This window comes from Phoenix dactylifera, chromosome 15 (genome assembly GCF_051530095.1).
Source record: "Phoenix dactylifera cultivar Ajwa chromosome 15, Ajwa_hap1_PhDact_Kaust_v1.1, whole genome shotgun sequence".
In the NCBI taxonomy this organism is placed as follows: domain Eukaryota; kingdom Viridiplantae; phylum Streptophyta; class Magnoliopsida; order Arecales; family Arecaceae; genus Phoenix; species Phoenix dactylifera.
In genome coordinates, this window is record NC_143204.1 from 20858958 (window position 1) to 20881470 (window position 22513).

General features: G+C 38.2%; 2 protein-coding genes across 3 annotated transcripts; both read right to left on the reverse strand.

Moving 5' to 3' along the window:
* Positions 1-1192: 1192 nt before the first annotated feature.
* Positions 1193-2728, reverse strand: LOC103707882 (heavy metal-associated isoprenylated plant protein 23-like). The gene is made up of 2 exons (XM_008792579.6): positions 1986-2728; positions 1193-1891 (listed from the first exon to the last, which is right to left on the reverse strand). Exons 1-2 carry the CDS (start codon positions 2134-2136, stop codon positions 1593-1595), a joined length of 450 nt encoding a protein of 149 aa, XP_008790801.3. The 5' UTR covers positions 2137-2728; the 3' UTR covers positions 1193-1592.
* Positions 2729-5432: 2704 nt separating this feature from the next.
* LOC103707968 (protein CELLULOSE SYNTHASE INTERACTIVE 1-like) lies at positions 5433-21486 on the reverse strand. 2 transcript variants are annotated; one of them, XM_039134267.2, is made up of 8 exons: positions 21227-21486; positions 20521-20652; positions 18721-18794; positions 13319-16373; positions 10554-13098; positions 8899-9353; positions 6035-6151; positions 5433-5900 (listed from the first exon to the last, which is right to left on the reverse strand). In XM_039134267.2, the coding sequence occupies exons 3-8, from the start codon at positions 18783-18785 to the stop codon at positions 5760-5762; spliced, it is 6378 nt and encodes a 2125-aa protein (XP_038990195.2). In that variant the 5' UTR covers positions 18786-18794; positions 20521-20652; positions 21227-21486; the 3' UTR covers positions 5433-5759. The 2 variants fall into 2 exon arrangements, with proteins under 2 accessions (XP_038990195.2, XP_038990196.2); XM_039134268.2 differs by having other exon boundaries at positions 20521-20647; positions 21227-21403.
* Between the last annotated feature and the right edge of the window lie 1027 nt (positions 21487-22513).

Consider the following 22513-nt stretch of genomic DNA (forward strand, 5'->3'; position numbering starts at 1 on the left):
ATGATCATTTTAGCTGGTTGGGTTTGAGTAGTTCATGCTAGCTCTTTCTAACCTGGTAGTGGTCATGATATTATGACCTAAAATAAAGAAATGCAGTGAGAAGGACCACTTTGCACTTGGACCCCTAGAAAAGATCTTCCTATTATATCTAAGCGCATCGTAATTGATACTTATGCAAACACCCCTAACGAATTTGATGTCTGGAAAATTTTCTGTTTCCCATAACGGATGTTAAGAGATGGCTGAGCAGGCAAACCAAATCTTTTGTGTGCGCGTGGGTGCGTGCACGCGCGTGCGCCAGAGAGAGAGAAAGAGGTAAAACCATGTTATAAGTGAAAAATTTACCCTCATGAGGTGTCCTCAAAACTCATTTCAGTTCTTACAAAACTGATTGCAAATTGAAACAGAAGCTTCCTAACCTTTTCCTTTCTTTATTATTATTGAAAGTGGGAAGCTTTGGGCAGTAAACTTATGGAAATTTTTTATTAGATATTTCTGCACCCTACTCCTAGCAGAAACAAGGTCTCTTATAATGATCTGCACAGGTTCCTTGGAGTGATTTCAAGATTGGAGCTTTAAGAGGTAAAACCAACTCCTTGTTTCCTGTTTGTAACTCTTAAGGTGTTGAACTACTTCTTGAACTGGCACGGGATAATTAATGAAGAGTTTTATATGCAATTGCTGCATCAGATGCTTCTTCAGTCAAAATCTAGCATTCGGATGCACATGTTGTTCGAATCTAGAATCCCAATGTGTTCGATATCCCTTGGATTCCATAGTTCATTAAGAGCCACAATTAGCGGTAGAAACATACAAAACAAGACTTCCAGTGGAATGTCCAAACAATATTAAAGTTTTTGGATTAAGGTGCAGCTACAGGGTTGTTTTGTAAAAATATGTTACATAGTGGCCATACCTGTAAATCTAATGATCATCAAAGGGTGAAGGCTTAGAAGAGTCCTTTGCAAAATATCCTGTATTAAATTCAATTTAATCAAAAGTGATCCTTTTTAAATTTAGGCTCTGGTCTCCACCTTTCCCATGGGCACACCTGCATCCCTTTCTGTTTTCTATGTTTCTCTGACAGACAGCACCTTTCTTTTGTTTTTGATTATTTCTTGTGACCCTTCAGATATGCATCCAGACTTGTGAACAGGAGTCAATGCACAGATGTCACCCAATAAGAAGTAAATCAGGAAAAAAGGAAACTGAAACCTTATATACAAAAGGACAACAGAGTAGATAACCTGTTGTTGTTCCATAACAACCCACACCTCATTTCCAACTGGTCCCAAGAGCGAGACTATGGCTTAGTCTCACTAGTTCAGACTGCTTCCCATCATACATGACACCAGAGAAAAAGGATGAGACACCAACCTTTCCATCATCCATGACACCCGAAAAAAAAAAAGGATAAGACACCAACACTTGTTTACTGCAAAGCTGCACCTCTTCTAATCCTAACCTGTTAAACTTTGATACATATATAGACGCAAATTAATATAACTATTTTTCTTCTTCTTCACTTGATAATAGTAGGGGAAACTGAAACTGGGCAGCTGGGGCCTCTGGAATGATAGGAAAGGAGAACTTCACATAACTGAGCAGGCATTTGGGTTGTCGTCACTGAACAAGTTGGTGAGCTGGTCCTCCTGCCTATATGGTTGGCTGGAGATGGTGATGGCCTCCACATTCCTCACGTAGCCAGGAGGTGCCTTCTTGTCGTAGGCCTGAGCAGCATATGGGTGCAAGACCAGGTTGTAAGGAACATAAGGCCATATCTCTGCCTTTTTGCCTGTGGACTTGGCCTTCTTCAGGACTTTGTGCTGCTCAACGTAGCCGATCACAGTCACCTTCTGCTGCTTCCTGTTGATGTCCACGGACTGAACTCCTTCAAAGGTTGCAAGAAGAGAGAATATTAGAGCATGAGTTATATATATATAGCAAGATCCTAGCATCCAGTAGAGGAAGAGAAGAGCAGATACCTTTCATTGAGGAGAGTGCTTTTTTAACTTTAAGCTCACAGCCCTCGCAATCCATCCTGACCTTGAGCTCCACGGTCTGGAGCTGCTTCCTCTTCTTGCGCTTGTGGCTACCGCCCAACAAGCCTACGAAGTATTCTAAAGGTCCCCCCATGGTTCCTTTTTTTTAGATAAAAATAAGGAAGAGAACTAGTAGAGTAGAAGAATCGAGGTGCCTATAAACTATAAGGCAGAGTGGCTCAATATAAGCTTTGTGGATTACTGGATTTAGGTCTGGGAAAAGACTAATAAAGAGCAAGACAGGCTAGTGTTCTGCTTCTGGGCAATCACAAAAAGGTCTTGGGAAAAGACCACTCACAGCTTTTCCCTGAAATGGGCAGGCAAACCAGAGATAAACAAGGCTGTTGACTTGATCAAAGACCGAGCAAAGCAAGAACACTGTCGTCTTACGAAAGGAGAGCGAGTGGGAACATAAGACGGGAGAAGAGAAATGGAGAGAACCTTAACATGGTTTGCTCTATGAGAGAAACTATGAAATGGAGCTAGGAACTTATAGAGCTCTCTGTGGGGGGGTGTCTTCCTGAGAAGCTCTAAGAGGACCTCTTTCTCTCCTCCTTCCTTCGGTGCAACCTCACCACCCAAGGATCAAAATTCAAAAGAGAAAGGGAGGCCACCAAAAAGAAAGTGCACTCGTGTGCTCTTTGTTGGGACTCTAACTTCCAAAATAATATAAACGGTGTCGTGCGTGAGAGTGGAGAAGCTCGGGCCTTGAGGTGCAAGCAAGCTTTGGGCCTTGGAGCCAACCGGAACTCATTGGAAAATTCAGTGAAAACGACTCTCCTCTCTCTCGGCACAAAGTAAAAGTCGGTGCGGTCCATCAATAAAGCGATGTTTTTGGCCGGCCACGTTTAAATATCTAAGAGGGCCAACTGCACAAGGAACAAATGGAAGGGTGTGTATCAAAAAAAAACAAATGGAAGGGTGACTACCGACTATGATAGTTTTGACTAGGTTGCCACTTGGTTGCTGCTTTTTGATGGGAAGTATGTTAAAGGTTTCTTCTTAGAAAGACTTTTAAAAAAAATGAGTGATTAGGCTGTGATTGGAGGTGGGACTGTCCAAGTGGAACACCACAAAAATGGCTTTTTTCTTTGGTCGCTATGACAGGTGTCAGGGACCTGTAATCAAGTTCTCAAGTAACCTAGTTTTTCCTCAGACTAATGACAGCCCTACATGCATTTCATGAAACAAACGGCCAGAAAAGTCTGTTGCATGCCTTTATTAACAAAGAGGCGAAATGGTCATTATGATGCTGGTCTTGCCTTTGTTGTCATGTGCTGCCGCGCTATGAATAGCTGGATTTAAAATTCGCCATTTTTGGTATCGGATACTCCATCAATATCATCGTATCACAGTATTGATATATGGTACAGTATGAGATGATAGGACATACTGAGTACCCATACAGCACAAAATTACATGTTAGTTCGGTATTGATATGGCACGGCATAATACCAATCGAAATGACAAACCTTGCTCAAGGATGTAGTTGGATTTGAAATGAACCTGGGTCCATATAAAATTTCTCACTCTCTCACGCACCTTCTTATGGTTTCGGAGAATCCAGCTATAGGAGAACTAAGAATGGAGAAGAGGTCTACCAAGGACTCATCCTACCAACAAAGTGGGTGCTCTCTATTTCTGCCAATGTGGACATGCTCTCCCCTAAGCTTTTTTGCGTGCATACTTTGCGGAGATTTGATTGAATAGAAGATTCTTAAAGGCAAGCCGGAAAGCTGGAGTAGCAAGAAACATAGCATCCTGCTAATGGTTAAAGAATCTTTCGCTTTGACCTTTTTTTTGACTTCCTTGCGGAAAGGTTTAGGCTAGATGCCACTGGCTGCATCTATTTTAGCCCCCCGTCTTTCCTGCCTCAAGCCTTAGCCCATAAGAAAAAGTTTTGCACCTATAAAGACAAAAAAATATCTTGTTTTAGCATCGAACCTTGTAAGGACATATACGGACATGTATCTAATCTCACATCGGCTATCCACTAGATAGATCTTAGGCACTTATATGAGACCTACATTATTAAAAATGTATTAAAGCAGATTCAATCCATAGCCAATGTGAATTAGGGGACACCACAACACATGCCCATTAAAACTGACCATGGGCCGAGCATGATGCCGTGCTTAGATCTGTACAAGTACTCAAAATCTATCTAGTGCATAGTTGATATGGGATTATATACATTCCCTTATGAGTCCTCACTTTTTCATTTAAGCAATGGCATTCTTGCTAAGCGAAGAGTCCAAATCTGATCAAATCTAATTATAAATACCACGATCAATTATGGTCGGATTCAAAAAGATCCATGATGCAATGTTTTCAAGCCCACATTGGCGACGGGCCAGGTTCTTTCTAATACTATTTACAATAATTTAAGATTTTAGTTAAAAAAATTAACTGGAAGATATTATTTGAGTTTTTTAATTTTGTATAAGTTTTCAGGTTTTACCCAGTGCATGCCCATATACGATTAAACACAAGCTCGTATGTATCCTCACAAAAATATTGACACAAGAGATCATGATGACTCCGATAGGATACAACATATATAGCGAATCACATAGAGACTACTTTATAGACTGTTGTGACATATATTTTTTCTGAATTTTTAGATATTTTATTTTCTATTCTCATGGATATATTTATAAGAGACCGGGATAATAAATTCAAATTTACCCAAAGAAAATGATGTCTATTTTCACACCCTCTTGCGTCCTAGAATAGCATAAGACAATCTCAATCGTACTCTTAGAATTCTAATTATTTCCTGATTTAGACCTTGGCGATCCGCATGGCCTTGTACTCGCTATTGGTATTTTACATTATCAAGGCTCCAAGAGGCATATTTCTCATAAAAGAGAGAGAGAGAGAGAGAGAGAGAGAGAGAGAGAGAGAGAGAGAAATAAAAAAAAAGACCCCAAGGCACATAAATAAGCGAGCTCTTAAAAAGGAAGCTCAAGATCCACCAGTTCCACTTAGCCCAATTGTACTAGCAAACCAGGAACATGCAGTCCATGAGACTTCAATGGTTTCATCATATCTTGCTGCAAATTCTTTGTATATGTGAAACATATTTCCTTTACGCTTTTGATTTCAAGCCATTAGCAAAAACAGATATTGATTACCCGACCATTTATACATTCCTCCGATGGTGCGGAAGGGAGAATATTTTGAAAAGATGGTACGATATCCCTCAAAAAAAGAAGAAAAGATGACAGAATCTTTACAAACAGTCCTCAGTTTCAAAGCTCTTACTTTTTTGATATGGTAGAGATTAATCTCATTAGTTTCACAGCACCTATTCCTCCCCACCAAGCTCTCTTATTGCAGTCCTAGGCAATAATAATTCTCTTCATAGTTCCAACTGTGAAAAACAGATTTAAAAACATTCCTCAATGCACATTAGACACATTTATGCAAACATCTGTTACAAGAAAATGGGGGAAATCAAAGTTCCCAAGCTACAATCTCCCGAAGCTTATCAAGGCAAATGTTTAACAAAAAAATAAAGAATAATTTGTTACAAGCCACAAAAAATAGACCCCAACACGACTGATTTTCTAAGGCAGAGATAACAAAGATGACAATTTCCTCTGCAGACTATATACACTGATACATAAAGAGAGCAAGGATAAAAGGGAGAAAAAAGGAGCAATTTCAATTTTATAAATTAAAATTACAAAGATGGCACACCTTATAGGACTATTATTTATTTGACCATTGAAATACGATTTCCAAGTTCCTAGGGGGTCCGCTTTTGCTTTCAGGAAGCAATGTGTACTCTCCAGCAACAAATCCCAGCATAACCACCCGATCTATCTGAATCGTCACTTTTCCAAATTTGCTCTGCAGTCAGAAACAGAAGAAATTGAGGTGGTCAATTTCCAATAGAACAAAGATCCAAAAGCACAAAGATTTTGAAGCAACTTGTTACACCAAAAGGGCGATAACAGCTATCAATTTTTCTTTGGAGTCCATACCTTTCCAAATTTGCTTTTATTCTTGCAAGATATGTGAAGCTTCTGGCCTTTAGGAGGACTATCAAATGCCCAAGCAAAAGCTTCATCCCATTCAGGTGTAGGACCCGTTGACACAATCTGAAATTGGAAGATGATATGAAAGTAAATAGCCATGCTGGAGTATAACTATAATCCCTATGACGAGTAGATAATTATGAAGCTCAAGCTTGACCACAATGCAGAGCAATCTATGTACAAAATTTGATGATGTTCTAAGAGTGAAGCACATAAAGATCTTAAATTCGGATATTCTACATTATTTAATATGATTACTCAACATATCCTTCTCAAGATTTAAAGCATTGATGCTGGCATGCACTAGCATGATGGCCAAGCACTGGCAGACAGCAAGAATGCAGTCGTGGTTCTGCTCTATTAGGCACTGGCATAGTATGTGCTGGCCGGGTGCAGATGATACTCTGTCCATAATTCTTCTAAGCAAGTCACTTTATGAAGATTCCAAGAAAGATGAGTGCATGGTCACTTAACTGAAAAAAATAACACCTCAAAACTCCTTTTCCAAGAAACCTCAACGAACCTGACAAGGGGGCTTGTTAAATAAGCCAAGGTGTGTAAGCCCTGGGGCTCCCTTTCAACTAACTCCTGAACTTAAGAAACATTCACACTTCTGAGTCCTTACTCCACTTCAATATAGTCTCGAAAGGTTCTGCAACTAGTAAAACATGGAAAGGGGCAAGGAATACTTGCAAGAGCCAAGAGAGGTTTTGAGCACAAAGCATATACCCAACAAGACAAGGTCCTTCGACGTCTATCCACCCATCTGTTTGTTAGATACTAATGTTTTTTCACTGACTTTTCTGCCTATGCAGAATAGAGACAAGGGACTAAACAGTGCAAAATGCTGAATGAGTGAGGATTGTTTAAGCAGCCAGTTGTAGTTCTTAAGTGTTACAATATGCGGTCAATGGGAAGGAATGAGTCAAGAGTATATGATAAGCACATACCGAATAAAATGCAGGGCAAGGTGATGTAAAAAAGCGATCCAATTCATTATTTTCCAAAGGTGCTGATATACATTAAAGAAAGTTTCTTTTTTTTATTTTAATTGTTGAATTAAAATAGATTTTTTATCCCGTAAAATATAGCTCTAGATTTTGTATGATATTCAGAATGCTAGTTGATGAAATTTTTTTTAACCAAATGGAAGGTCACAAAACTGTGATGGATAAAACTATTTTCTGGTTGCACTTTTTTTCAAAAAACATAAATTAAGAAACTAAATGGTTAATTTTATTTTAGTAACGAGCACCGTGGATATACAATCCAAAAATTAAAGTTCAACAAAAAAAGAAAGGCTTATCAACATTGAACAAATATTACTCTAGTAACAAAAAAGTTCCTTCTGGAATATCATTAATTATGAAATTAAGAAAATATTAAAGAACAATTGTGTGAGTAATTGGCCATGTAGCCCAAGAATTTGATTGCAATCTAAAGCAATGCATATTTGATTAGTGAGTAATGGCAAGTGCAAGAACTACAAAAAAGGGTGTGCGAGCATGGCACTATTCATGGAAAAAAACTGAGATGGCTTGACCATAGGTTAAAGGCAACCTTGACACTGTGCGGCCACGGATTCTTGTAGAAGCAGCAAAAAGGAAGAGAGGAAGATGAATAAGAACAAAATCAATATAATAATAGTGAACTTTTTGGATGTTGATTCATTTGCATAAATTTGACCATGTACAAGAACTAATATTGAGCTAGAATTCATAGAGCTGGTCCAAATTAGTTGTGATACGGTCTGTTGTGTATGTTTCACCAAAAGTGGTGCAAGCCCTAAGCCAACAAGGGTTTTAAAACCATCCTTCACCATGTCATGGAGAATTTCATCTGCCACGCTCTTGGCATGTTTTATATTGTAAATTTATATTTATTATGCATACAAATATCCTGCTATGTTATATGCGGATTCACACTTTAAAATTCTAATAAATCACATTTTACATGTCATAAATGAGTCTATAAAAAATAAAACCTTTAGAAGTTCAATACACAAAGAACCACTCTGAGAAATCATGATGACCTTCTTACGTACACTATGTTCTTCCCTGACTGACCTCAATAGACATCCACCCTCTCAATAATATTTTGTCAATGATGTTGAAGTTATTTTGGCTGGCATGAATGCGGTCAACAAATTTATGAAGGGACGGAAGGGTATCATGAGATGCCATTCCCACTAAACCACATCATAGCCTAGCTTTCAAGAAATAGTTTCCAGTATCCAAGCTTCATTTTGCAGTTTCATAATTTCTTTTATGCTTTAGTTGTGATTGAGATGTCTTAACAACTTCACTTGGTGCAGTTGAAGAGACAGATTGAGACCTCCCAAATAAATGGAAAGGAGTCAAAAATTAATCCCCTACCATAATGAATTAGTAGATAGAGGTTAAGCTGAACTTCTATTAATTTATGCATATGCAGCAAAAAAAAAAAAAAAACATCCGAATATTTTTAAATAAAAATATAAGCCTTCTCAGTTATGACTTTCGACTTTCTATAGCATTAATTATGTAAATACTATTTCTGTAGCATAAGTTATTTAAATTTACATTAATAATAAATGCAACAAAATTGAAATTACTACAAAATTAGTAATGCTAAATTACTGACTCAAATCGAAAATAGCTTTCCATCATATATTAGAAGCAAGCTGATCTTAATAAGATAAGGATAGTGCTTTCAGGATACCATAAATGTATTAAGAAGGCAGGACAGAATAAGAGCACAACAGTCCTAAGCAAAGGAGTTCACAAGTTTCTTTTCATACATGCAGAGTGTGATTAGACATTGGATGTTACCTTTGTCTGTCTCGGTGGATTGTTGCCAAGTGTGAGTTTGCAGTAGACACTTGGGTTTCCCACTGACTGCCTTAAATTGTTACCACGCTTTATAATAACTGTAAGTGTTCCTGGTAAGCACTGCAAAAGAAGTTCAGCTTTTTCTTGAAACCGAGGTGGGCCAGACTGAATCAAGTATTGAAATAAGGGAATAGCCTCTGATGCAGCAACAGATTGAGCTTTGAAAACTTCAGTTGGGCATGCCGACCAAGCTTGCCTGAGAAGGAAAAGTGAATCCAACGCTGCTTCTTGAGATGCCTCAGAGCCAGTTTTGAGAGATGTTACAAGATGGGGAATGCTTAACGTAGCAGGTTCGGTGGCTCTCAGACGAGGAAAGTTGCTCAGGAGTGCATTGAGTGCTTTTAGATACTCCTCACTTGCACTTCCATTGGCCCATAAATCCTTTTCAATGGCAGCTGCAAAGGAATCAAACTCATTAGGCATCAAAAAGGACACTGCATGCTTGAAAAGCACAAGCGAATGAAAAAGAATTTCAGCTAGAAAAGTAGTCATTCTGAACATAAAACCTCAACAAATTATGTTGAAACAACATCACAATGATCACAATATTCAGAAAAGTTTTTATTCTCAGTGTTAGTCTCCAATAATATTCCATTTTAGTGTTGATAAAACATTGATGGGTATGGGTAATGAATATTATGAGCATTAATTAATTAAAAATTAATGATACTTAATTAAAAGTAAGGACAAATAGAAAAATAGAATGTTGGCCTTATGGTTAATTAAAAGGCAGCAACAAATATAATGTAACTCTCAATTTCAGCCAGCCTCTTTGTTAAAGAGGCACTTGATGAGTAAACTTCAGGTTTGCAGAATGCAGATATACTCTCCTGCTTAAGAGGTACTGCTGACCACCACCTCATAGAGAATAATTCTATAAACTAAGGATAATCACAATGTTTGACTTTGTGTTGTAAGAGTCCTACATATATAATACAAAAACTCTTCAACTTCAATAATCAGACTTAACATTTATGATCCCCTGTATTTAAATTTGTATCCATGCTAGAACTTTATACACTAGATTTGATAATACCAAAGCCAATGAACTTTTAAACATATTTATCAACTTTATTTGTAAATCATGAGGATGGACAATGAGATATTCTGAGCCTTGAATCAGAGTGGATTTTTTTTTTTTATGATTACCAAAACAGCTTAAGCTAAAACCAACATGTACTTTATAAGAAATCAACAATCAACACTCATAAGTCTAAGCTATAATTCTTCATTACATGCTTAGCATAATTAATTTGATTTCTCAAAAGCAAAGGATAAGCAAAACTGGAATAGAGGATAACTTTAAAAATGGGTATTAACTCGTATTAGGGATAATATTCAGGTACAGTCCAGTTCAATGGAGCTACTTGTTAGTCAAAATGACCACCAGACATGTACACTAGACTCTCATAACTAACAATCACAGTTAGGAGAAGTGCCAAAAAGGAAAAAAAAGAAAAATTCTTCAAGCAGCATCCTATCTCAATTATGCATCTGTTTGTGCTTGAGATTGAATTGCAGACATCCCAGAACAAACAAACATTTTCAATAGGAATTTACTTAAAAGGCACATGACAGAAGTCACAAGAATTTACCAGTTATAGCTCTCACTGTTTCGCTGGAAGCATACTCTTGGATGGTATGATTAGAGAAGAGAAGTTTAACAAACATTGCTGCTTGAACAGATGTATCAGGATTGCTTGAATTGATAAGGTCCAACACAACCTGAACACCACCAGCTTCTGCAACAGCTCTCTTATTTGATCGGCTGTACATTACAAGATTTTGCAGGGCACATATTGCTACTACTTTCATTTCTTCGGTTGGCTGGTCTTCAAGAAGATTTACCAGAGCTCGGCATGCTGAAACAGCATCTGTAGTTCGAGCAAGGCCTTCATTTTGGAAAAGATCACCAAGAGCAAGAGCTGCGAGCAAACTTCCCTGCTGGGATTGTGTTTGAGGATCTAGGAGATACATGGATAATGGTGAAATAGCAGATTTGGCGGCTTTTGTTTCTCTGATCTTCACATTGTTAAGCAAAACTTCTAGTAGTCTTGCTGCAGTTTCCTCACACTGATGACTACTAAGAAGTTCCAATAGTGCCTCTACAGCACCACTTTCAGCCATTGCTTCAGAACTGGTTGAGTCATCGCTTTCCAATACAATAAGTGCATTTAATGCACCAACAACTGTACTTTCCATTCCAGAGCGAAGCAACTGCACTAATACAGCCACAGGCACTTCCAGAAAATATTCCGAACTATTCTGCAGAATGCTGGATAAGATAGAAGCAGCAGATTCCCATATAGCATGTGGCAAGGGAGGGTCAGTTTGCAATATTACTTTAGACAACTCATAAACACCACCTTCTTTGGCAATTGCATTTGGCCAAGCTAGCGCAATGTTAGCAAGGGCTTTTATTGACCTCTGTTGTATAATTGGCACGCCTGATCCAAGAACTTGGATTAGGGGACTAATTGCTTGCTCTGTTACAGCATCCTTCTGTAAGTGTCCTTCCAATAGGAGATGGGATAATAGTTCTGCAGCCAACTGTTGTACTGCTTGACTAGGTGAATCCAGTAAAGCAATAACTGGTTCAATGGCCTGTTGAGGTGTTAGGTTACAATCAGATCGACACTGGGGATGCTCCAAAATATTAACAAGAACTTGTAAGGTACTATGCTGACCACTAGGACCAATTTCTGGCCTACTTAATAGGGAGAGAAGTGGTGGCACAACCTTGGCTGCTGATGGACCCTTTGCAATGCTTGCATTATTGGTCAATATTCTAAGTAATTCTGCAAATGCAACACACAGAAAATCAGGAGCTTCATGGAGTATATTCAGTGTGCTCTCAATTGCTCCAGCTTTCACCATTTCCAATTTACAGTCTGGTCTATCCTTTCCTAACTTTGCCAAAGCTCTAGCAACTGCGTCATGAAGCATGTAATTTTTACCAAATAGAAGACCAACAAGAGGAACAATGGCACCATGTGCAGCAACTAGTTCTGCCAATTGCTCATCATCCAAAAGCTTATCCAGTGCACAAACTACTGAATGCTGTGCAGGACTAGACTCGCTTACTAACAGAGACACCAAAGGCTCCACACAACGTGCTGCAGCCATCGTAGACCGAATTCTTGTATTTCCAAAAAGGACGCAACATAGCTCAGCAGCATCTCCCTTCAATTCTACTGAACAGTTCGAAGAAAGTATATGGCAAAGAACATCTACTGCGCTCATCTCAACATCTGCAACAGCAAGGGCTTTTGATGGATTATCAGAAAGCAACCTCACAAGAGCAGCAATAACAGCATGTTGCTCCCTCTCCAAGCCAGTGCTCATAATTTCTACAAGCGGTTGAACAGCTTGCCGAGCTGACTCACTGTTCCTGATATGATCTGAGGAGAACAGATTCTCCAAAGCTTTAGCTGCACTGTACCTGGAATTTCTTCCCCCCAGTCGTAAGACTGCTACAAGTTGATTAACAGCACCAATTGCAGATTCATGATGTCTTATTTCAGCATTGCCAAACAGGATTCCCAATAATTCCGTGGTTGCTTCTTCTGTTGCATCTCGTGGTCCTAGTGAGAGATATTTAGAAAGTGCCTCTAGAGCCCCAGCTTCAACCATTACAAGCTTGTTTGCAAGGCAATCTACTGCTAGCTGATTCAGGAGGCCTAATGCCAGAAAAGGTGCACCTGGTCGGTCTGGAATTGGTTTGAGTAAATCAACAAGTGCAGGTATGGCTTTCCTAGAAGTTGCGCCAACCCTTATGTCATCAACTCTAAACAACCTCTCCAATGCAATTTGCTCCGGACTGCGCACCAAAGAGAACTCCTCTGACAATTCTAAAAGATCAGCTATATCAGTATCAGCACAACCAAGCAAAGGTATAAGCCCATTAGCTGCCCCAGAATTAGCAACAGCCAGCAAAGTCCCTCTGCTACCATTACAAATAAGACTAGCCAAAGCTTGTGCAGCAAAATATCTGTTTGCTAACTCCTCTGATCTCAACAGATTCGCAAGTACTGGAATGGAGCGCATTGTTGCATTTGATCGTATGATATCTCTATCTTGAAACAGCACTGCAAGGAGTAAAGCGCAAACCCATGTGCTGTTATCTTCTTTAGAATCACACTGCAAAATTTTACGCTTATAGAAGTCAGATTAGGCTCTGAGAGTGACCATAAGATTCAGAAACCATGCGAACAAATCACGGCATTAAGTGAAGAAAGTAAATAGTTGACGAAAAATATTGATGAAAGTGCACAAATGAAAATACACATACAGTAAATACGGATACAGGCACAGCTCATATAATAGGGAATGAAACTGCTGAAAAGGCATTGCCAGTTACCTGCATGGATTGGAATGCATACTGAGAGATCTTGTCAGTGAGAACTTCAATGGCTCCAGCCTCCATTATGGCTGCTTTAGTTTTGTCATCATGACAAGCAAGTATAGAAAGTAGCCAAATAGCAACCATGTTACCAGATATCACAGCTGTGCTACATTCAACTTCACCATTTCTATATTGCTCTTTAGGACGCCTATAAATGCTTATGTCTATGTTGCTTTCACCATCTCTCTGGTCAGCCAATGAATTTGTAGAATGAAGCATACCAACAAGAGAATCAATGAGATGAGCGCATAAGCTTGATTCATTCAAAGCTTCTACCAGCTTCTGGCCGTTCTCTTTTGCCGCACAAATAAGAAGAGCACTTCCCCCAACTTTGACTTTGAAGTTGTTGGATCCAACGACTCTTCTTGCAATTGATGATATACACCCAGAGGTGCCCGATACTACACCGCCCAGTATAACAGGCTGATCATGACCAAGTCTTGACACAATCTCTATAGCTTTATCTTGTAACAAGGGAGTTCCATCAGCGATACATGAAACTAGAGGGACTATTGTATGGGGATATTCAGCAAGAATTGCCCATGGAGGTTTTACATGTTCACTTGCTCCTTTTGATCTTGACAATATGACCAGTGCATCAAGAACTTCCGCTGTAGCAGCATCTTCAATACTAGCAGATTCCAGAAGGAAAGCAAGTGCAAGGACTGTCCCAGCACGGTTTACACTATCAGATAATGCCTGATCAATAGAGCGACACTGAAGAAGACGTGCAATTGCAGCAGCAGCATGAGTTCTTCCATCAATAGTGCCATCTCGCAAAACTCGTGTAACAGAAAAAATAATCTCATCTGGAGATGCCTGCATAGACACTTCATGATCCAGAAGAAGGTTAGCCAAAGCTCGTGTTGCCTGCTCTGCCACTTCGAGAACCGAGGAATTGGCAAGCAGGACTAGTGGAGTCAATGCATCTCTAGCAACTGCAGCAACCTCCTTGTTTTGCTTAATTGAAAGGAAAATAGCTGCAAGGCAGCAGGAAGCCTCCCTCAGTATTTTTTCAGACTCTACATTTAGCAGCTTCATTACTGACCAGAGAGTCTTTACAGCAATATGAGTTTCTCTCAAGTCTTTGCGGCAATGAAAGAGACCTGCAAGTGCAGATGCTGATTTAGCTTGAATTTCTTCCTTTGTAGAACTCAAGATTTTTGCCATGGTCTCAATGGCATCATTTGCAGCACTTCCTTCATGCAAAATATCATTGAGGGGTGCAACTGAAAGCAAACTTTTTAGTGCATCTAAAATATATACTTTAGACTCGGGCTGATCACTGGTTAGTAGAGCAGAGAGCTGGCTGATAGTACCAGTATCTGACTTATTGATGAGATGGTTTAACGTTTTTGATGCAATCCCTTTTCCATTATCACTTCCATTTTTTAGCAGCCATAGTAAAGCAGGAACAGCATCAGCACTTTCAACACATGCTCGTATGTCTTCACTGTGGTTACAAAGATTTCCAAGGATTAACGCAGAATTTTCTTTGGCTTTTGGAGATCCTGTTTCTAAAATTTGAACAAGAGGAGGAATGCCTCCAGCAGCAGTTATGGCCCACTTGCTTTCATCATTTTCATTGGATAAGAGGCAAAGAAGAGCTACAGCACATTCCTGTTGTTGCTCTGATGAGAGGCCAAGAAGAGATATCAAAAGCTGAACACCCTCACGACCTTGCAATGCATGCCATAGACTACATTCTTTGTTGCAGAGTATGAGAAGAGACTTCACAAGTTCATCCTGCACCTCATTTGTCGCCATAGTTATCAAACCAACAAGCAAGCGTTTTGCATCAGAATTGCTAAGTGTCCCTGATAGAATATTATTCCCATATAAACTGGCCAATGCTTCAATAGTACGCTCCTGCACAAGAAATGGCAACTTAGGTTTAAACTGCTTTACCAATATGCTCTCAATAACTAAAGGGTCTGAAGCCCTAATGGATTCAGCATTAGTGTCGTATATCATTAGAGCTGAAGCTAAAGCACCCAGTGTGTCAGCAATCTGTCCAGGTGAAGTACATGATCCGAGGCTTTCTCCAAGGCTGGATATAACGTATGACAACCCGCCAGATATATTTGCTAATGCACACATTGCATTTTCCTGCAATGCTTGAGCAGATTCACCTTGCATATATTCTTTTGATGGAGCTATAGTTGCATTTATCAAAGCAGGGACCCCATTAGAATTAGCTATCTCAAGCCTGGCTTCCTTACACTGTGCAGAAAGAGATTTAAGAGCACCTGCAGCCTCAGCTCTAATAGAAGCTTCATTACCAGGCCCCAGTAACTTGAGGAGTTGCTTAGTGGCTTCCGCAGATAAAACTCGAGAACAGACAGATGCATCTTCCATCATTACACATGCAAGAAGATAGCAAACATTTGCAAGCATGCTTGTTTGTCCTGAGGAAAGCAGTTTTATAAGTATATCCATCCCACCAGATTCTACGGTCGCTGACCAGAACCCCTCTGTGCTCTTAGATAAATTCTTTAATGCTCCAGTAAGCAGACTATCCACCATACTAACATTTCTGAGGTCATGTTTTAATTTTTCCCACAAAACAGGAACAACTCTTTCAGTTGCAAAGATCTTTGATCCAACATGATCCCTTGCTCCACCTTGAGAAACAGCATAAATAGTTTTTGCAGCTGCAATTTGACCCTCGTCTGAGCTAGACTTGAGAAGAGCAAGCAATGGAGGAACGCAACCACCAAGCAACACTTTTACTCTTAGGTCTTCCTCCTTGCAAAGAGATCCTAAAACAGTAGCAGCCAATATCTTCACTACTAATGATCCTGACCTGAGAAGGGAAACAAGAATTGGAACTGCCTGGGAGTGTGACCCAACTGCTCCAAAGGCATTATCACGAGTTTCGATAAGCTCTAGCAACTGTTTCAAGGAGCTCTCTTTCTCTTGAGCAGTTGAAGAATTCCGACGTAACTGCTCTATACACTGGGCAACACTTGAAAGTGTTCCATCTGGATCCTCCATGCTAGCACGGTCTCTGAAAGTAACATATTGAGACAATTCCATAGGTTAAATCTATCCGCAGGCATTTAGTACTGCAGAATGGTCACAACCCTGATCGACTAAATTTTGTGCTCTAAAATCAGTTTATACAAAACCTTTAAACATTTATTAAGGGATAGCCGGACATTCAACTTCCCACTTAAGAGGGTCATTTTTTCAAATACTGTACACGTAATAACATTATGCAAGTAATAGTTATGTTAACATGCAAAAAAATTGGCCAACAGGCTCTGCATGTTGAAGTGTTGAAATTGTTTCAATGTTGCTATTACAACACTGATGTGTCTATGAAATCTGTGTTTCTCAAGAAAATTTTGACAGTTAAATACATTTCCATCCATGTTGGAATATAACAATTAAAGAAACACATCTAGAGTTCCAAAAACAAATAAATAGCAAGCCTTATATTTTCTATGTGCTGAACCTGATAAAAAATAGAAAATTAGTTTATCGTCTGGTTCAAAATTAAACACTGCCAATGGTGATGATGAAAACATTGATCTTGACAGAGTCCTATTACATACTTATAAGTAATCTTTAATTATTGATACAATTGTAATTCTTCTTTTCTCTTTTCATTCTGCTGCATATTATAGTTCCAGGTTTGAAATTTTATAGGGTACATTAGTTAGCTTAATGCTCGTAGTGCACATGGTACAACAATTTTTTTGTTGTGTACCCACACATTTGCATCCATGACAAATATAAGGAATTTTATAATGCAGGATTTGTCAAATCAAACTACAACAAGCAGGACAAGGCTTGCTGGTTATAGTTATGGTTATATTATAGCTATATACATGCCTATGAGGTCATGCACACATCTGATTTGTTTTTCGGGTCAATCACTACATTTTCAAATATTTAATGCAATGAGAAAAGAAAATAAAAAAGAAGAAAAAAGGATCAGTGATTTTCGGTTGGTGCAGGTGTCACATTGGTTGCCCATTTCCTTGATATTGCAACAGGGTAATATGCAATTCATCATTTATACCTCCATTGACATCCTATAACAAAGTCACATATGACTATACACTCAACTATCAGCCATGAGTTTGAGAGTAGTTGTTAAAAACTAACATGAAAGGCTAAATATTATGTTTGTGTATCTTTTTGTCATTTCCACTAGTGATATATCAATGATCATTATCTTGTCAAACATTACAATCTTGCATGACTGGAAAGATGGGCCTGCATGAGATATGCAATGACGAGCTAAACTTTTGACTAATACATGTCTGTATGGCAATGAGATGCAACCAGACAAGTCCCAGGCTAAATTTAAATTTGTATCAGTAGGGCTTGAAAGTCCATGCCTATAGCAATAATTTTCTCATGAAACAATGTACAGATTGAATCTCCTGATATGCTATTGAAACTAAGAGGATACTCAAATAGTTTAGCTTGCATAATATGAGTATTATATAAATCATAAATTTAGTTAACATAAGCTCAGGCAATTAATCTTTGGCATATTTTCTTAAATCAAGTAAACATTGCAGCTCAAGACCATGTTATGTGAGCTTACAGTAACTGTTTCTTGCCCCTTATTGAGTAATATACAGACGGCAATAACGTCTGGGTAGCATATTTCCATTATACTAGTTCTTTTACAAGTTTGTGCAAATTAACAGATCCTTTCTAACAAACAGCAAGCAACATGCCACAATATATTGCTAACACACATGGATCTCATAGACAAAAACAGTAAGCACTAAATGTCATAGTATATCGTTAAACCACACAAATAGCAAGGAATAGATTATGAAATATAAAGCTAATATGCTCATGTATCTATATATATATATATATATATATATATATATATGATGACTATCCTAATGTTCCCTAGGCATAACCTAGTCATTCCTTGTGCCAAAAAATTCATGGTGAACCATTCAAATGGATAATCCACACAGTTTGTCATGATCACATAAGTTTGAATCGCATGCAGACCAAATCCCAATGGCATAGGATATGTTCTGAAATTGGATCAGAATAACCATTTGTCTTCTAATAAAAAAAATGCTTTTTTCTTTCATTTTGTTCTATAGATATTTCACAACATGCAGATATTGATACATGGATTGAATTACTGATTTGAATGGTTCAAATTGCACCTAGGCACTGTGCCATAACATCTGTTGCACTAGGAAATGTCTCATGCATGTACATACTTTGTAACTTCATATTCTTGATGTCAAGTTATGGTCAATCATAAATTTAAAAAATAAATAAATAATATAAACAAACTTTGAGTCATTTCCCTTGTGGAGTTGTGTATTGATGAAATCTAAAATGTAGAGGTATTCTAAACTCACCTCAAACCCATCTTCATTACTGAGTGTGGAGTTGGGGGCTCCGAATCTTGAACTTTAGTATCCATATTTCTCTCCTGTAATTGTACAGTGACAAAGAACATTAATCATAAGAAGTGCATCAAAGAAGGCAACAGATTAGTTTCCATGACCTATACAAAGTTATTCAATAGTCGAGATAAGAGACATCATGAATAGCTCCATTATCATCTAAAAAGTGCTGTATGCAGTAAGGTTATACTGTCTAATTTATGTATAACTTGGCGTTCATTAAAATGGCCTGCAGATTAACTAAATGATATCTTTGTAGAATCTAAAGTTGACAAATATATTTAATTTTTTATATAATATGAAATCAGTGGTATCCATTTGATCCTCCCTAAGTTCATCAACATATATGAGTGCCACATTAAATCTATGACTAAGTAGAACCAACAGATTCGCAGGTTTAACCCATGGTCAGTTCAAACTGGCTCAAACCAAAAATGAGAATGCACAATAAAAGGTCGTTGGGTTTCATATAGAATTGATACCACCAAAATACCAAATTATCAATACTTTCTCAGTCGTGATTCTTATCAAGATAGTTTAATATTATTTATCCATAGCAGTATGAGGGTTAAGATTGATAAGTTATCTCTATGATTATCTTTTTCATTGCTTAACCGTGATGAAATAATGTCAGTTGGAGATATATGTTGCATAGGAAATATCACGTTGCTTTTTTAACATATCAAGCTATCTAAGTCACCTCTTAGTGTTTTTATTATGTGATGCCACATGTAATTTATTGGGTCCAGTCCATGGATATAAGGAAGCCCTAAGATCTGATAAGTTAAAAGAGAAATTTCTGCAGTTCAAAATCCTGAACATGTGTTTTTGATAACATGTAATTTTATTATCAACAAGGCCAGGGCAATTAGATTCAGTGGGTGAATTTTAGCGTTTGAAGATCTGACAAGCTTATCCTACCATCATCAAATATGCGATGCACGTCTGCAAGTCTACCTTTGGCATCAACTTGAAGCCCTAGGGCTTTTAGGTGGCAGATGCCAGTTTTTAGTGCTGCCATAGAGAAATTAAAGGGCTACTCTTAGAGGGCCTGGACCTGTTTCTACCCACACTCTTCCATAACTTCATTTTTTTTTTTTGGACATATAGTTTCCAGCAAAACAACAATATCAAAGCCACAATACAGATAATTACTGCCCTGGCTTCACTTTATCACTGTTTTATAAACACTACAAAACAAGTTGGCAGAAAAAAAGAAATAGTAATTCAAACATGACTATCAGATGATTTCAAGACTGTATTACTAAAACAATGAAATCATTCAGTATTTTTCTTTCAGTATACCCACTTACATACGAACAAACTCTAACACTTAATTCATTTAAGACTGTGAGTGAGGCTAAATGATTGGAATCTTAACTACCAACAAAAGTTCATTGACATACTCCGCTAGGTCTTTTTTCAAATTCAAAATAAGAAAGTGAATGATTTGGGCATGAGAGTACAACTGGGACTCAGATGGAAAATCCAACCTAAATTTAGCTTTTTTTTATCTCTTTCTAAACCAAATTTATAAGGGATCTATCTAAAGGAAAGTGCTATTTTTGTTATTATATCATCAAAAACAATAAAATATTCCATAGACTACATTGAACCACGAGATCGGAGGACCCGGTGTCTAAGGAAATTAACTCTCCAGCTATTACTTACTGAGCTGAGAGATACTGAAACAATGCCATGAGCCAACAGCAATCATTGGCTAACTTACAGAACAACAAAGACGAAACCTACCAGATCCGCAGCTCCGTGGCTGCCGCCATTGCTGCTCGCGTACCTCCACGCTAGTGTCGTCGCCAGCTTTACTGCAGCTTAAGAGCCCCTTAGCTAAGTAGATCTAGCTCTCTTCTTCGCCCTCAACCTGCTCTGTAATCAAAACAACCAAAACAAATTAAAACAAAACTATATTTTGGGATCTGCACTGCAATGTAAATAAGTAGTAAGGACACCAAATCTGTGGACAAGCTAAAAAGGGGGGAAAAGGCAGAAGGGAAATCTAAATCAATGAGTAGCATCAGCAACTCGTCAAAGTTAGAAAAAAAAATCCCACTAAACTTTGGAGAACCTAGATCTCAATCACTGGCATTTGCTCCAACTCCAAATCATCAAGCCAGTGATCTCCATCCACAGATCTGATGATTTCAGTGTTCCCAAACTGTTCTCAGAAATCAAACCGAATCCAAACAAACCCTCCAAATTCAACTCACACTTCCCAGATCACTATCTAATCCCTCAAAAACATCAAAGATCGCATGCACCTCCGTTTAAAGGACCCCAAAAATCCAACAATTCAGTAAATTCCAGAGTGCAAACGAGCGCATTAATGTCGGATTCCCCGGAGGAGACCGGATCGTCCTCTCCCAGTCCAAGTCTCACAGATAGTATAAAAATGAAGCAAAAAAAATGAGAAAAAATTCCAGAAAACTCAGAGGAGAATAACCTCAATGGATACGAGCAGCAGAAAAGCTTCGATTACAACGGGAGAAGACAGTGGGGTGGAGATCTTTCGGACAGCGACGGTGATTTTTCTCTCTCCGCCTCCGAAGCAGCGGAGAGAAAGGCTCCAAGTTTTTTTTTTTTTTGGCCTTCGAAATTTCGTCCGGTAAAATGAGTTGTTATTTATAGCAAGCTCGGACTTCCTCTTCCTTCGCTCCGACGTCCGCCGACAATTTACACAGCTAGTTTGGGCGGCCGCTTCGGCTCGTAGCGGATCGGCGCGAGACGCAATCCAAAACGCTAATTACGTAGCGACAAATGCGAAACCGTTTTGTTAGGATGGTTACGGAGCGGGCACATTGTATGAGGTGGGATTTTTTTTTTACCATATTTTCTCTTACACCCATCCTAAAAAAAATAAAAAATAAATAAAAATAAAACTTTTCTGGCTAATGAAGTCCCTCAATTTTATAATTTAAAAAAAAAATTCATGCGGAATAAGATAATAACTAAATACTATGGAGATGAATAAAAATATTACATTCTTTTTCTTTTTTCTCAAGGGATACACACTCATCAGCTTTCTAATACATACCGCAAACTTCTTTGATACACACCTAGTAGCAATCCAATATATACCTTCAGATAAATTGATACATAGTTTTTAGAATATATATGATGTTCACGAGTACATAGTATATGGCTAGTCGATATACATCTAGCAATATTGTTATCCGATATTCCAATACACATCTCTAGGTAAATCAATACAGTCTAAAATATGATGCTCATCAGTATACACTACATGGCAAAATGATACACGCTTGTTGGCTTTCTGATACATATTGTCAATTTTTCTGATACACACCCAACAGCAATCCAATACATACCTTTAGGTAAATCAGTACATATTTTCCAAAACATGGTATTCATGAGTGAACACTGCACGGTTAAGTGATATACACCTAACAAAATAATCATCCAATATTACAATACACGTTTTTAGATAATCGATGCATAGTTTTCAAAATGAAGGGAGAAAGAAACTCGGGAGGAGAAAAAAGCCCTCACGGATTAGAGAAATAGCTTGATGATGAAGAAAATAAAAGAAAGGCTTGACGAGAAAGAAAGAGGATGATAATAATCTTTCCTCATGGATGGTCTCTCTTGGTGCATGTAATTTTGTTTCCTTTTTTTAGTTAAGTTATGATGGACTCCATTAATAGAAATCCTCTTATTTCTATATGATTTTTAGATTTTTTCTTTAAGATAAGTGCTTGAGAAAATATGT